At 43.7% G+C, this 13,770-nt stretch overlaps 2 protein-coding genes across 3 annotated transcripts in view; one reads left to right on the top strand and one right to left on the bottom strand.

Annotated features, from left to right (window-relative positions):
• Positions 1-6,038, bottom strand: part of LOC147156322 (protein phosphatase 1 regulatory subunit 1B-like) — a 6,715-nt gene extending 677 nt beyond the window's left edge. The window contains exons 1-4 of one of the 2 annotated variants that reach the window (XM_086065071.1): positions 5,718-6,038; positions 1,006-1,089; positions 807-888; positions 181-282 (exon numbers count right to left, since the gene is read on the bottom strand). In XM_086065071.1, coding sequence (XP_085921197.1) covers positions 181-282; positions 807-888; positions 1,006-1,089; positions 5,718-5,858 — 409 coding nt within the window. In that variant the 5' untranslated portion in view covers positions 5,859-6,038. The remainder of the gene's footprint in view (positions 1-180; positions 283-806; positions 889-1,005; positions 1,090-5,717) is intronic. The other variant, XM_086065072.1, reaches the window with a different exon arrangement.
• A 3,292-nt stretch (positions 6,039-9,330) lies between these two features.
• Positions 9,331-13,545, top strand: LOC147156323 (neurogenic differentiation factor 2-like). Its single transcript, XM_086064457.1, has 2 exons — positions 9,331-9,605; positions 11,405-13,545. Exons 1-2 carry the CDS (start codon positions 9,387-9,389, stop codon positions 12,560-12,562), a joined length of 1,377 nt encoding a protein of 458 aa, XP_085920583.1. The 5' UTR covers positions 9,331-9,386; the 3' UTR covers positions 12,563-13,545.
• Positions 13,546-13,770: the final 225 nt, after the last annotated feature.

Below are 13,770 nucleotides of genomic sequence, written 5' to 3' on the forward strand. Positions count from 1 at the left end.
GTTTCGTACCAAAAAAAAAAAAAGATCATCCTAATTGTGATTTCAATTATTACCAAAATAATCGCGATGAATATTTTCTTCATTCGAGCAGCCCTCATTGAGGGTAATTTTATTGCTGTCAAAAAGTTTACATTTAACCCACACAGAAAAGGTTAAGGATTTATTTTTATTTTTGAATACCTGAATCTGCATTCTCCTCTTCCTCTCCGGAAGGTGGGTCGTCCTGGTCCACCGAGCTCATGTCGATGGAAGATAGATGCGCTTGGGCCATTCTCTGCACAGCTGTCATGATTTTTTTTTTTTTTTTAATGACAATAGATGCATTTACAGTCATCATAAATAATCGCATCCATCAAACCAAACGCTCACACAGCATTCTGCAAACAATCCCCTATTTCGAAAGTGGAACTTAGTGGTAATAATAGTGAGTAATAATCCACTCAAAATGGCGTTGACAGCACAGCACGTGCATACCAAAGCAACAGGTGATGCCCTAACCTCGATTGTAAGGCCGTTTTGGCCGCTCATACGAACATAATTGTCGTTTTTAACCCGACACAACAACGTTTTTTTCTAAACGGTTTGTTATTATTACAACATTATTCATTTCGTGGGGGGGGGGGGGTTGCGTTGCCGCAGCTGTGTGTCGATCCCATAATCCGGGATGATCCGGGGCAGACTCACAGCTGCCTCTGCTTCTAATCTCACAATCACACACAACAGGCTTTTTTTGGGCAGATGTAGACCACATGTCGGTTTTTGCAACTCTTACGTAATTGTACGAGACAAATGTGCAGCACGCTGACCTTTCAGCGAGGGCGGCTGATAGGTGCTCGGCGTCTTGTTGAGCGTTTTGGCTTTCGGGACTCCATTTTCTCCGACGACCCACTGCAGCAGGCACGAAGGTGGGGGTAGGTGGGGGTGGGTGGGGTGGGGGGGGCAGTACAGACACATGTCAAGACACTCTGGAGAGACACACGGGAAAATGGTGTGAAGCTGCTGTACCTGATGGGACACGGCGTCGTCTTCCGGGGATGGCGGGTCTGTCAGTCGGAAGAGGGTGGCGGGCGTGGGCCTCCGACGTCGGATCTGAACACAGAGAAGGCCTTGATTGACATTTTGTGGGGGGGGGGAAACACACATCGAATACGTTTTATTCAACCAGCGCGACTTTCTTTTTCATTTGAGCACAGACGGAGGAAGAACCATTCCAATTTTAATTAAGATCTGATAGCAGTTGGTATTTTTACAGCTTTTTTTTTTTTTTTTATCAAAAAATGGATATATTGGCAATGTACAGTCGGATGTGGGATTCGAACCTGTAACCTCTTGGTTACTGGACAAAGCACTTTGGCAATGATGATCCGTTGTATGTATGGAAGTGGGTGTGAAAAGTGGTCCTTAGAAAAAGTTCAATGTCAGTCCCATTGAAAATGAACGCGGGAATGTTGATACTTAACGTTACATTGTGCCAGTACTGTAAATAATGTGTAATCAGACGATATATACACCAGGAGGCAGGAATATAATAACATATGTTATTGTAAAAATTACAAGGTGTAAAAAGATTTGTAAATCCCTGTAAGTGCCACAAGGTGGCAGCAAAGTTTAATTCTATTAGACAAAGCTATGAGCTGACTAATTGAAGACCAGTTGCTTGGCACAAGATGCAACTAAATGGCGCCAAAGCACTATATTTATATGCGACATGGCCTTGATTTGAGCAGACGCCGCTGGTTCGATTTCCAACCAGTGCTAGTCCAAAACCCAGATGAAAAAACAGGTGGTTTGCATCAAGAAGGGCCTCCAGCATGAATACTGCAACAAACAAATAAATACAAATAAATATATTTTAAAAAAAGCAAACTCGAAAATTTGTGAAAAGTTAATTTGATTAAGTTTCTTCTTTATAAAAACGAGTAATACAGTGTTCCCTCACTATAATGCGGTTCACTGTCTGCGGATTTTTTTAGTACAATTTTGGCATATGCTCTTTTCCTTCTACTCTCTACAACTTAACTGTGTATCAGAACGCGCTGAACCACACTGCCCCTAAGTGGCCAAATCGGGTACAACATTGAACACTGTGTTCCCAGTAAAGGCACACCCAAACAAGGGCAGGACAGTATAATATAATTTAAATGAAATCGATTTTGGGACATTTAAAATCGATTCTGAATCGTACTAAATGAGAATCGTGATTCTAATGAGAATCGATTTTTTTGGCACACCTTTTTTTTATTTTTTTTTTATTAAGTTTAAACATTGAGATTGTTCAAACAAGAGAAATGTGAGAACGTGTAAATGCTTCTATGAGAAGAGTGTGTGGTGAGGGGTTTTACAGCCTTAAAACATTTATCGTAAATAAAAAAGAATAAAGTTGAGTACTTTGCGGATTTCACTTATTGTGGGTCATTTTTGGAAGGTAACCCCAGCGATAAATGACTGTAATTGACTACAAAGGCCCCCGTTGTTATTTTGAATACATACCACGGGTGTAAATGTGTCCCAATAAGGCTACACAAGGCAGCGCTACTATTGATCTTCACGCGCCCTCGTGCAAGAGAGGGTGAATCACAACCGCCGTTGAGAGTTACGCAACTGAGTAAAACACTTCCTGTTGTGGCACCTGCTCTCAACACACTATATTGGTTGGTTGGACATGCCGAGCCAAAGATTGCGAAAGCATGCAGAGGAGTCATCGCCACTTCTGTTTTGTAACATTATGGAAATGAGACAGTTGGGTGCAATATAGGGTTGCTGGCTGGCCAACGGCAGCGGCGAGCGTGGGTTCGACACGTGGGCGGCACATCTTGGCTTCTACGCTTTTTGCTTCCGTCGGCGTGGTGGATTCGTGCTCGCTTTGCGGATGTGAAGGAGGAAGGTGAATGAAAAAGTTGACATTTGCCGCAGCATGCCGCTTTAATGTGTGCTACAATATATGTTCCGATTTGGAGAAATCATCTAAATGCGATTTCTTTACCCTCGTGTGACATGTAAACAAATCTGCGGCTTTGTCACAAGACGATATACAACACTCGCATTTCTATTCCGCGATCGACACTACGAGCTGCTGTGATGAGAATTCTGGATGTAGCCTATTTGTGAAGTGGTGCACTGGACGACACGGCCCTGGTCCAAATCTGCCAAATCCTCCAAAAGGCACAAACAAGGAATCTCGCAATCATCTGGCCTCCACTCAGATTATCTAAGAACATCATTAAGGTTTCAAGTCCAGCTGTTTTTTCTGTAGTCCAATACAACGCCTCTAAATTCAGACAGTTTGGTCGCGTGATCGGGACTAGCAGATTCCAGCTTTTGTCAACCAAGGACTTTAATTTTTATCTTATGTTTGCACTTTTTTTTTTTTATACTTTGTGCTGCCCTCCCCAAAACAAAATACCTTTTTAATGTTTTTTTTTCATGCTAGAACATACAGAAGGCTTTGATGCAGTTTCTGACATGAAGAGGTGGCTTAAAGCAATGATAGTTATTACCAAAAAAAATGGCCAGCAGGTGGCAGTAGAGTATAAGAGATCAACCAGGCCCATGTTGCAACAAGCCGTTTTTGACAGTTTGTAAATAACGATGAAACTATATTTTAATGCTAATTGCTGCAAAACGGAAACAGATACAAATACACTTTTTTCCCTGATGAAAGAAGAGACTAATACTTACTTTGGTAGGTTCCATGTTTTTAAAGCAATAGAGCAGAATATTCTGTGGGCCTTGCAAAATCAGCCAAAATCCAGTAAAACAGCCAGGAGCGAAGGTGGTTGCTTCAGTGAAAATGGCTGTGAGTAAATGACATAAGTGGGAATGTGACTTGAAACTCAATTGTGAAACAACCCTCGACTTGAAAGCCTAATTTGAAATCCTAAACCAGGCTTTAAACTCCATTTTGCTAAAGCCCATTTTTGAAAACATAACCCTAACTCAGCACCCTAATTTGAAATGTTAATGTTAATTTAAAAACCGAACCCAAGTTTGCAAGCCCAAAATGACCTACTTTTGCTTTGCATCTGAAATGACCATGGTGGCGCGTGATCTCGGTTTTTAATATTACTAACGTTTGTTTGTTTGTTGTTATCCCTCGTGTCATCTCCTCCTCCACTCCTTTTGATACCTCATCACTTTTAAGAGACGCAAAAGGTCCGGCTCGCACGGCTCAGCTTAATCCCAGCGCTGCCCCAACTCTGCTGCCAACTTGCGCTAATTCATCAGAAAACGGGAGCTCGACTGCTCCTCATGTTACGCAAGTAGCGGTCAGTTCAGTGCGGGGGGGGGGGGGGGGTGCAACATGATGATCAACAAAATACTGTACAAGGGTGACTCAAAGTTCACTTAAATGCACCTTTGGACTAAATAAGACCACGTCCCGGTTGATGTGTACGGTTAGAACCTTCCAAATGGACGCCACGCTGTGTTAAATTGATGGTGCCGCCCTCTTGAATAAATTAACGCCATACCTCAAATAGATGCCTCCCTTCTGGAGTTAGCCGGAGGTACCACTAGGTGTCGCAATTTCTGAGTTAGTTGTACGAGCCGTGTTTATTTTTTTTCCATTCAATTTCCTCCAGTCTCGCCTCACAGATACAATCAAAGAGAAATAGCATTAGCAATAGCCACTAGGGGCGGGAATCTTTGACTGTCTCGCGATTCGATTCCGATTTTTGGGTCCGCGATTTAATTTAGAATCGATTTCCGATTCAAAATGATTTGATTGAGTGATTTCTGCTTCAATTTGAGCAGAGTAGATCGTAGTAGACGAGCATATAATCGTCATCATCTACTCCAGTCTGACTTGCTAATGCTAATTAGCGCGCTACTTGTATATGCTCTTGCTACGCTGCAAAAAAAAACAACTTTTATCGGCATAACTTGATCGTGACTTTTTCCTTCTACTCTCTCCAACTCAACTGTGTATCAGAACGCGCGGAACCACACTGCCCCCAAGTGGCCAAATCGGGTACAACATGAACAGTGTTCTCAGTAAAGGCACACACAAACAAGGGCAAGACAGTATAAAATAATTTAAACTAAATGGAATTGGGGACATTTAAAATCGATTTTGAATCTTACAAAAATGGGAATCGTGGTTCTTATGAGAATCGATTTTTGGGCATGCCCTTAGTAGCCACAGTTTTGCTTACCCTCAGATGGCCATCACCGGTCAGCTTCAATCTTGGCTTAAAGGTTTTTTTTTTACTTATTATTGTTACCTTAAAACAAAGATAAGAATATGAAATGACATCACATCTGGATTGGAGTCATAAACGGTGAGAGTTGGAAGATGCATGTCACAGTTCTGCCAATTCAAAGGCGACAGGTTCGTGTCTTAGAGCGTTGTGATTTTCAGGTCTTTTCCATCATTAGAGGTTTATTATTCATCTATCTAAATCTAGTCTAACAGATCATGGTTAGCGCCATAGTACGTTACCGGACACCAGGTGAAGAAGAGACATTGCATCTGTAAATCTGAAGTTCGCAGTGGAATCTATGACACTTATTAAATCATGAAGCGTATGTATCTATGTCAGTTGATGATTGGCAGCACCAGCACCTTCGGAGAAGATCCTCATGGAGTCGATTTGAATTCATATGATGTAATTAAAAGAACACTATTTCAATGAAGTCATATTGTTCCACTTTTAAGTCTGCCTGGTCGAATGTGACATGATCGATGCCTTGTGCTCATAATGCATGAGGATTCTCACCAGTTCCACTTGTCGCGGGTCCAGCTGGATGGGCACCGCCGAAGGCACCGAGAACTGGATCTTCCTCTTAGCATCGCTGTCCTCGGGCTCTCGCTCCACAGTCGCGTCGATCCCTGCAGGCAGAAGAGGCTCCGTCATCATCACACGTCTCCAACCTTGTCAAAACGTCCAGTCTGCGCCCCTCTCTCTCTGTCTTGTCAGTCCCACTCCCACATATGCGCACTCGGTCACGAAGCAACACAGCAACGCGTGTTCGTGTGGAGGCTTATGACGCGGTCAGCTGCTGCAGCAAATATCGCGATATCTAAGCGCAATTTGGGTTGGAAACTACAGTCGCAACATAAAAAAAAAAAAAGGAGGCTTTAGGACCCCGAGGAGCAAGGTGCGTAAGTTAGTAAGAGACGGAAATCCATATAAGGAAACAGGAAGAGGCCATTCGTTTTGAGTCCAAAACCAAAATTAAACAGTGACAATCTTTTGGTGACAAACACGGAATTCATTGGCAAAGGTAAGTTTAATGGAACAGCGACCTATTAAGTCTTCTTGATACCACTAACAAGACGCATATAAACAAAACTGGTAGCCTGCGAGGGTACAGTTGCCGCTTCAGGTCGGCTACCCGAATACTTAACTTACTTTACTTTCATTTACAGTCTGCTGTGCTTATTTTCCTCTTTTACAACTTGCACCCAACCGCACAGAAGATAAAAACAAAAAAAAACGTATTTCATGAGTAAAATTCAAGGAATCGTTACGTTAAACTAGCTTATCCAACATCAGTAACCGTGGCCGGAAACGGTCGGATTCATTTCCGGGTCACGTGTCTTGTGTGCGCGTCCAGAGATTTTTTTTTATTTTTTACTCACGCACACAAACACGCACACATACAAACATGGTCTCCCAGGCAAGGAAGCGAACCCACGCCAACCCGCATTATTGCATTAATTTTAGTATAATCATTCATTAATTGTATATATCTTGTTTCAAGTTATAAGAACTAAAGGTGATGCAGTACAGTACATTTTTGCAAAGTTTAGATTTAAGCCTATTAAGAGGCGCTTCTAAAGTGTCACCCTACTTTGTAACCAAGCCTTGAAACCCTCATTTGAAATAAAACAGGCATGAAACTGTAACTCTGACACGAAACCCAATTTTGAAACCAAAGCCTTAAAACTCCAATTTCAACCCAGTCTTGAAGCCCCATTTTCAAACATACATTTTATTTTGAAGCCCTAATTTCATACCCTATACCTGCGATGAAAAATGAACACGACACCCTAACCCCAATCCGGCCTTGGCCACGGTGTGCGGTACCTGTGGTGTGTGCGTGTCACAAAAAGCAACCTAATTGATCTGCACTATCAGTTTCTGTCCACAAGATGTCAGCCAACACTAAATCTTGTACACAGAGAGCAAGGCCCAATGCGGAGATGGTGAGCAGCGAGCAACGAGGGTACTTCCGGGATGCAGAAATGTGATTGGCTACCACTGAGTTCAATTGGGAAAAACAAAACGTGATTATATTCTTAAGGACTTTAAATTAGAAGATAGAAAATTGATTAGAAGTCAAATAACTTTTGAAGGAGACATTTAAGATGGATGTGGGGGAAATCTGTGAAAATATCCAAACAATTGCCACAGTATTGTGGATTTTATGGGCATTAAAGCTTTTTTTCATCGTGTCAACTCAGCACAACTCGTACGTCCCCTTCAAATAAGATTCCCGCTTTGTCTACTTGAGCATTCTTCTCCCACTCTCGTCTGTTGGCCCCTGTCCGCAATCGGCGGTGCCGCCCGTGCCAAGCTTGGCAAGCGGGCACGTCCGCCAGGGCGCCGCTTTAGTTTGGTTCAATTGACTCGTTTAGGCGATCGCGCCCCGACACACCGGCTTTAGGGCGGCCGCCATATTGTGTCCTTCTGTCTCGTCTTGTTCCCACGCGGGGATTGTTGTTCCGGAATCATTTCGGCCATGAATCGTTTAACGATCGTAAAACCTCATTAGCGAGGTGTTCGTTTGACCCGAATGTTTAGTATTGTAATTGTGCTGGTGTGGAAGTGTGATGCAACGAGGAATCCTTTCACCAAAATCGGATTTTCAATTTTAATCTAGCGCTAATCGAAACAGGAAATGCCAGTTTTCAAATATGCCTTTGGTAATGTTTAGCATGATTGACTGGGCGATTGCCTCTTTTCTTGTCATATGGAAACAAATGATAAGAAAATGATTGCGCTCATGTTGTCAAATGAGACGATGCTAACTTCCTGTAGCATTAGCACTAGGCTAGCAATGTTTTAAAAATGAAGTATGTTTTGTATTTAAATAAACAGTGGATGTAATTCTTAACGTCGTGTGTTTAGTTTTACAGTTAACTCAAACTGGGGTGTCATTAAACCGCTTCAAATTTGCTTGGGGGACAACAGAATAACGAGATTAACATACGCTACACACTTGCTATTTGCTAATGCTACGCAAGCAAAACGATGAATTCAGGGTACTTTCACAGCGTCGGAAACTTGGGTTTTCTTCGATAATGTTTAAAGCGGAAACTAAACGGCCATTTGGCCCAATTGGCCAATTGTTTTGGCCAATGTTTGTAGGTCAATAATCCTATAATCAGTGGCTGATTAATCGGCCGGGCCCTACCTAAAATCCTAGTCAGAAAAGTGTATAAAATCCGAATTGATATGCTGAAATCAGAGGATTTGGACAATTTTAAATAAAAAAATGACTCCAAACGATTACTCGATTATTAAAATAGTTGTTGATTAATCAATTGATTTTGACAGCTCTATTTGAAACCCAAAAATGAAGTTTGAAATAGGGCTGGGTTTTTAAAAAAATCGAATAATCGATTTTCTAGCCCAATATCAATTGATAAAACCATGAATCAAATATTTCAATCACTTTCTTCCCATACATTGTTAGGAAATATATAATTTTAAAGGCCAATCTTTTGTATCTTACTGTTTTTCTTGAAATTTACCATTCACATGAATTTTAAAGTATTTTCTTAAATTTATGAAAGATCTGGCTTATTGCACTTTAAGACAATTCAGAATCTTTTAAGTTTATATTTGCAATTGTAAATTGAAAAAAAAACACATGATGTGCTATAATTAATAATCGAAATCGGATTAAACTGAAGTGAATCGAATCGGGGGGGGGGGGAGATCCAAATCAAATCGAACTGAATTCTTGTGAATCGAAATTAGAATCGATACCCAGCCCTAGTTTGAATCCCTAACCCTGGTTCTAAACTCTCATTTGACACCCTTACTCGTGTTTCGAACCCTAATTTGAAACTCCAACCCTTTTTCTGAAACCTTTATGAGACACCCTCCCCTCAATCCGGTGCAACTCTTGTTTGGAATGCTTTAAAAATGGACGCCTCTGATGGGGATTACATGTAACCTTTTTGCCATTGACCCCATTTTTTTCCCCCTCTAAAACAGAACCAGTGTGAATCCACTCACTTACCGCTTATTTCATTTTGCCTTTCAGCGCCCGCTGACAGATGGCGAGTTCTTCTCAACCCCCCCCCCCCCACCCCACCCCCACCTCACCCAGCAGCCCGCCCCAGGGGGGGTGAAAGCCAGTCTGGGTGAATGCGGCCGCATGTCAATCAGCGGCTCTCATGTGATGGCTCTTGCCAATGACGTGCCAGCCATATGGGCCTGGCATCACACAGCCCCGCTACGCAAGTCACCCGCGCGTCTGGGCTGCACACGCAGGCAGGGTGGCCGCAGAAGAAGAAGAAGAAGAAGAAGAAGAAGAAGGGGAGGAGGAAGAGGAAGAGGAAGGTAGGCGGGCGCACGAGCGGGGACCACACGGCAGCCTCTTCTTCGCCCTGCATCACATCTCGTCGACATGGTGTAAACAAACCGCAGGTAGGTTCTTCTCAAATTGACGTCTTTTTTTTTCTTTCTTTTCATCATTTCATCATTAGTCCACACACGCACGGCCATCTTTTTGTCATTCATGGAGCCAGAACGGGGGACGCGTATGCGCGGGTGCACACACGCGCGCGCGCGCGGGATACTTCACGAGATATATGGCAGCGTGTTTATGATATTAGATGGAAAATGGTGGGGAAAAAGCTGATGGCATCTCACTATATGGTTTTGAGTGTGTTTTATATTGATTTTCAATTTAAGTAATGAATTGCGTTTATTGACAAATTACGCCAAGGTGAGATGTTTTTTTTTTTTTTTTTTTTTAACATAACAATAACCTCAATAATCATTATTCAAAATAAAAATGACATTTTGGAGTTTAATCAGGGTTCTCGGAAAACTTTTTCAGATTCAAATTTGACATTTTGGTAATCAGGCTGGAAATTCTGTGCTGGGAGAGCATTTCAATTACAAAGTGAGTGATTCATTTATTTATTTATTTCATGTAAAATATCTTATATGTAGGACTGATGAACCTCATCAGTCAGACCATTCGGTACACCTGCACGCCACGCCCTTTACAAATATGACAGTTTCAAAGTGCTGATTTGACTATTGGACATGCTAAAACGACAGTCATAATATTAGGAACACCTGTGTGCGTGTGTGTGCGTGTCTGATCGCCGTCTAATCATGTGACCCATCCATGTCCAGCCCCTTTTGTCTCATCCCAAGTTGAAGATGTCCCTAATAGTATGACCGGGCACATACGCTGGCAGCCATTTTGTGTCATGTATTGAGGGCGTACTTAATAATGTGACCCAATCCATCCTTTTTTGTTTGTCATCCCATGTTGGAGGTGTACCTAATAATGTGGCCCAACACATCTAGTCCCCACCCCCTTTTTTGTGTGTCATCACATGTTGCAGGTGTACCTAATAATATGACCAGACGCATCCATTGCCAGCCATTTTGTCTCATCCTGATAAAGGTGTTCCTAATAATGTGACTGAAGGAATCCTTTTGCAGCCATTTTGTTGCATCCCATGTTTACATGTCCCGAATTATGTGACTCAAGACATCCATTTGCAGCCATTTTGTGTCTCATCCCATGCTGCCGGTGTCCCTAATAATGTGTCCCGAGACGTGCAATTCAAGGTTGTTGGTTTTTTTTTACATACCAGGTTGTAGACTTTTTATTTTATTTTCATTTTTGTTTTTTTTACATCCCATGTTGTAGGTGTCCCTAATGAAATGGGCTGGCTCATTCACCCTTAAACTTTTTTTTTGTCATTTCATGTTACAGGTGTACCTAATAATGTGACTCCCCGCATCCATTCCCCTTTACCGATGCATCATTTTTTCCCGCCTGTCACCAACACATCAATTTCCAACCATGTTGTCTTCTGTCCCTCATGATATGACCAGGCACATCCATTCCCTGTCTCACATGTTACAAGTGTACCTAATAATGTGACCTGGCAAGGTCCATTTCCAGGATTCAACCTTCACCCATTCGTCCTATTTTTCCCTATCGTCTCATTTTGCAGGTGTTTCTAATCATGTGACCTGACATTGATGTCCAGCCATTTTGCATCTCATAATGCCATGTTGTCCCTAATAATATGGCCTGACACATCCCTCCATTGTCATCACGTTACAGGTGCACCTAATCATGTGACCTGGCTCATCCATTTATTTATTTATTTTTTGGTCAAGCTTCACCCTTAAAGATGACATCATAGAGTGGATATAAACACCGCGCGCGCGGGACCCCGCCTCCTGTGTTGCAGGTGACAATGTTGAGCCGTCTCTTCAGTGAGGTTCTGCCGGACGTCCAGAGGCTGGCGGCCGACTGGGCAGCCGACACCCCGGACGGCAAGGTGAAGAACGAGCATCAGGCGCACCTGGCCGGGGACGACGAGCTGGACGAGGCTCGCGGCTGCGGGGACAGCAGCAGCCGAGCCGAGTCCGAAATGGCAGACGAGGAGGAGGACGAGGAGCAGGAGGAGGAGGAGGAGGAGGAGGAGGAAGAGGAGGAGGAGGAGGAGAACGGCGAGGATGAAGGCGCCGGGGACAAAGGCGGCAAAAAACGCGGTCCGAAGAAGCGCAAGACGAGCGGGCCCCGCGTGGAGCGCACCAAAGTGCGCCGGGTGAAGGCCAACGCCCGGGAGCGCACGCGCATGCACGACCTGAACTCCGCGCTGGACAACCTGCGCAAGGTGGTTCCGTGCTACTCCAAGACGCAGAAGTTGTCCAAAATCGAGACGCTGCGCCTGGCCAAGAACTACATCCTGGCGCTGGGCGAGATCCTGCGCAACGGCAAGCGCCCGGATGTGGTCAACTACGTGCAGATGTTGTGCAAGGGACTCTCGCAGCCCACCACCAACCTGGTGGCGGGATGCCTGCAGCTCAACACGCGCAACTTCCTCACCGAACCGGACGCGGGGCGCTTCCACATGGCCGGCTCGCCTTTCTCCTTGCACCCGTACTCGTCGTCGTCGTCGTCGGCGGCGGCGGCGGCGGCTGCGGCGGCCGCGGCGTCGTACCGGTGCCGCCTGGCCAGCCCCAACTACCAAGCCCCTGGCGGCGGGCCCCTCAACCTCCGCGGCCACTCGTACGGCGGCGGCGGCTACGAGGCCGCTTACGGCGGGGGCGGGGCCTCCCCGGACTACCTGAGCCCGGACTACGAGGGCCAGCACAGCCCGCCGGGCGGCTGCTTGGGCGTCGGCGTGCAGGGCCAGTCCGGGAAGCAGCAAGAGCTGGAAGCCGAGCGGAACTATCACTACTCGTCTATGCATTACTCCCGAGCCGGACGCGCGTTGACGTTTGGCCCCTCGGGAGCGCGCGGCGGGGGCGCGCACTCCGAGAACATCCCCCCCTTCCACGAGGGCCACCACGAGCGCGCCGTGGGCCCCTACGAGGACATCAGCGCCTTTTTCCACAATTGACAATCCGTATCTGCTCCTGTAATCTGATTACATGCTGTTGTTCATTGTGCGGTATATGTGTGTGTGAGTGTGTGTGTTGTGTGCGGATGTGCGTGTGTGCGTGTGCGCAAAATGGCCAGACACATGTAATAGAAACGAAACACACAAATAAAACATGATTTATATTTGTTTGTCATTTACTCAAGTGCACTCGCCCTCGACAATTCTGCAGTATTTTCAACTATTGAAGCAAAAAAAAGAAAAGATTAGATTAGGCCGATACATTACTATAAATGCATATGTGGTGTGAAGCCATTATGAACTCAATGCATTGATTTAAAGTATTTAAAATAAAATAAAATCCCGTTTCTTGCATATATTTCATGCAATTAATTGTTTTGCAAAATGTTTTAACTTCCACAAACTTTGAGATCATTTTATTTATATTTAGGGGCAGTTCCATATTAACGCAAACATTTAACTGTTTCCAAAGTGTGTAAGTGCACATTATTATCAGGCTTTTAATTTGCATGAAACTCATTGCATCTTAATTGAATATAATCAGCTAACTGAATTCTCAAATTACTGCATGAAGGTTGCATGATTTTCCGTGACAATGTCAGACTCGCAATAATGTTTGGTTTGGTTGATTGAAACATAAATACACGACAAGAACAAAACACCAGTTGAAGTAACAAAATACAAATTTAACGGTAGAAATAAAATAATTCGTCAATCATAAATTCCATAATTTACATGTTCAAAGGATGGGAAGAAAAATTTCAAATGTGCGTATAGGCCAGTTGACATCAGTGCAAATTTCTCCCAATTGATGCTAATAATAATAATAGTGATGGGGAGCATGCAGGCGCCATGTTGGACCACCGCCTGTGGGTCCCATATGTTGCCTCGGTGGTCAAGTCCGCGAGGCTCTGCAGGCAGACTCTCTAATCCAATAAATAAATCAAATATCACACAATAGCGAACATTAATATGAATTTAGTGGCCCTTGCACGACTCGATAGTTTTGTCATCATCTTTCCAACTTTTAATCCAAAAAAAACCGAGCTGAATTTTTTATTTAAAATGAACTAGAAAGTCACATTTCAAAGGGCAGAATCAAGAAACCTGTCAATTAAAAATACACACACTGGCTTTTAAAAAAGACCAGGCAGTCTTAAAATTGAAAAGTATTATTATTATTATTTTTTGCAGTTTACCAAAAAAGC

The sequence above is a fragment of the Leptonotus elevatus genome, chromosome 20 (assembly GCF_054856555.1).
Source record: "Leptonotus elevatus isolate MCC_2025b chromosome 20, RoL_Lele_1.0, whole genome shotgun sequence".
Classification (NCBI taxonomy): domain Eukaryota; kingdom Metazoa; phylum Chordata; class Actinopteri; order Syngnathiformes; family Syngnathidae; genus Leptonotus; species Leptonotus elevatus.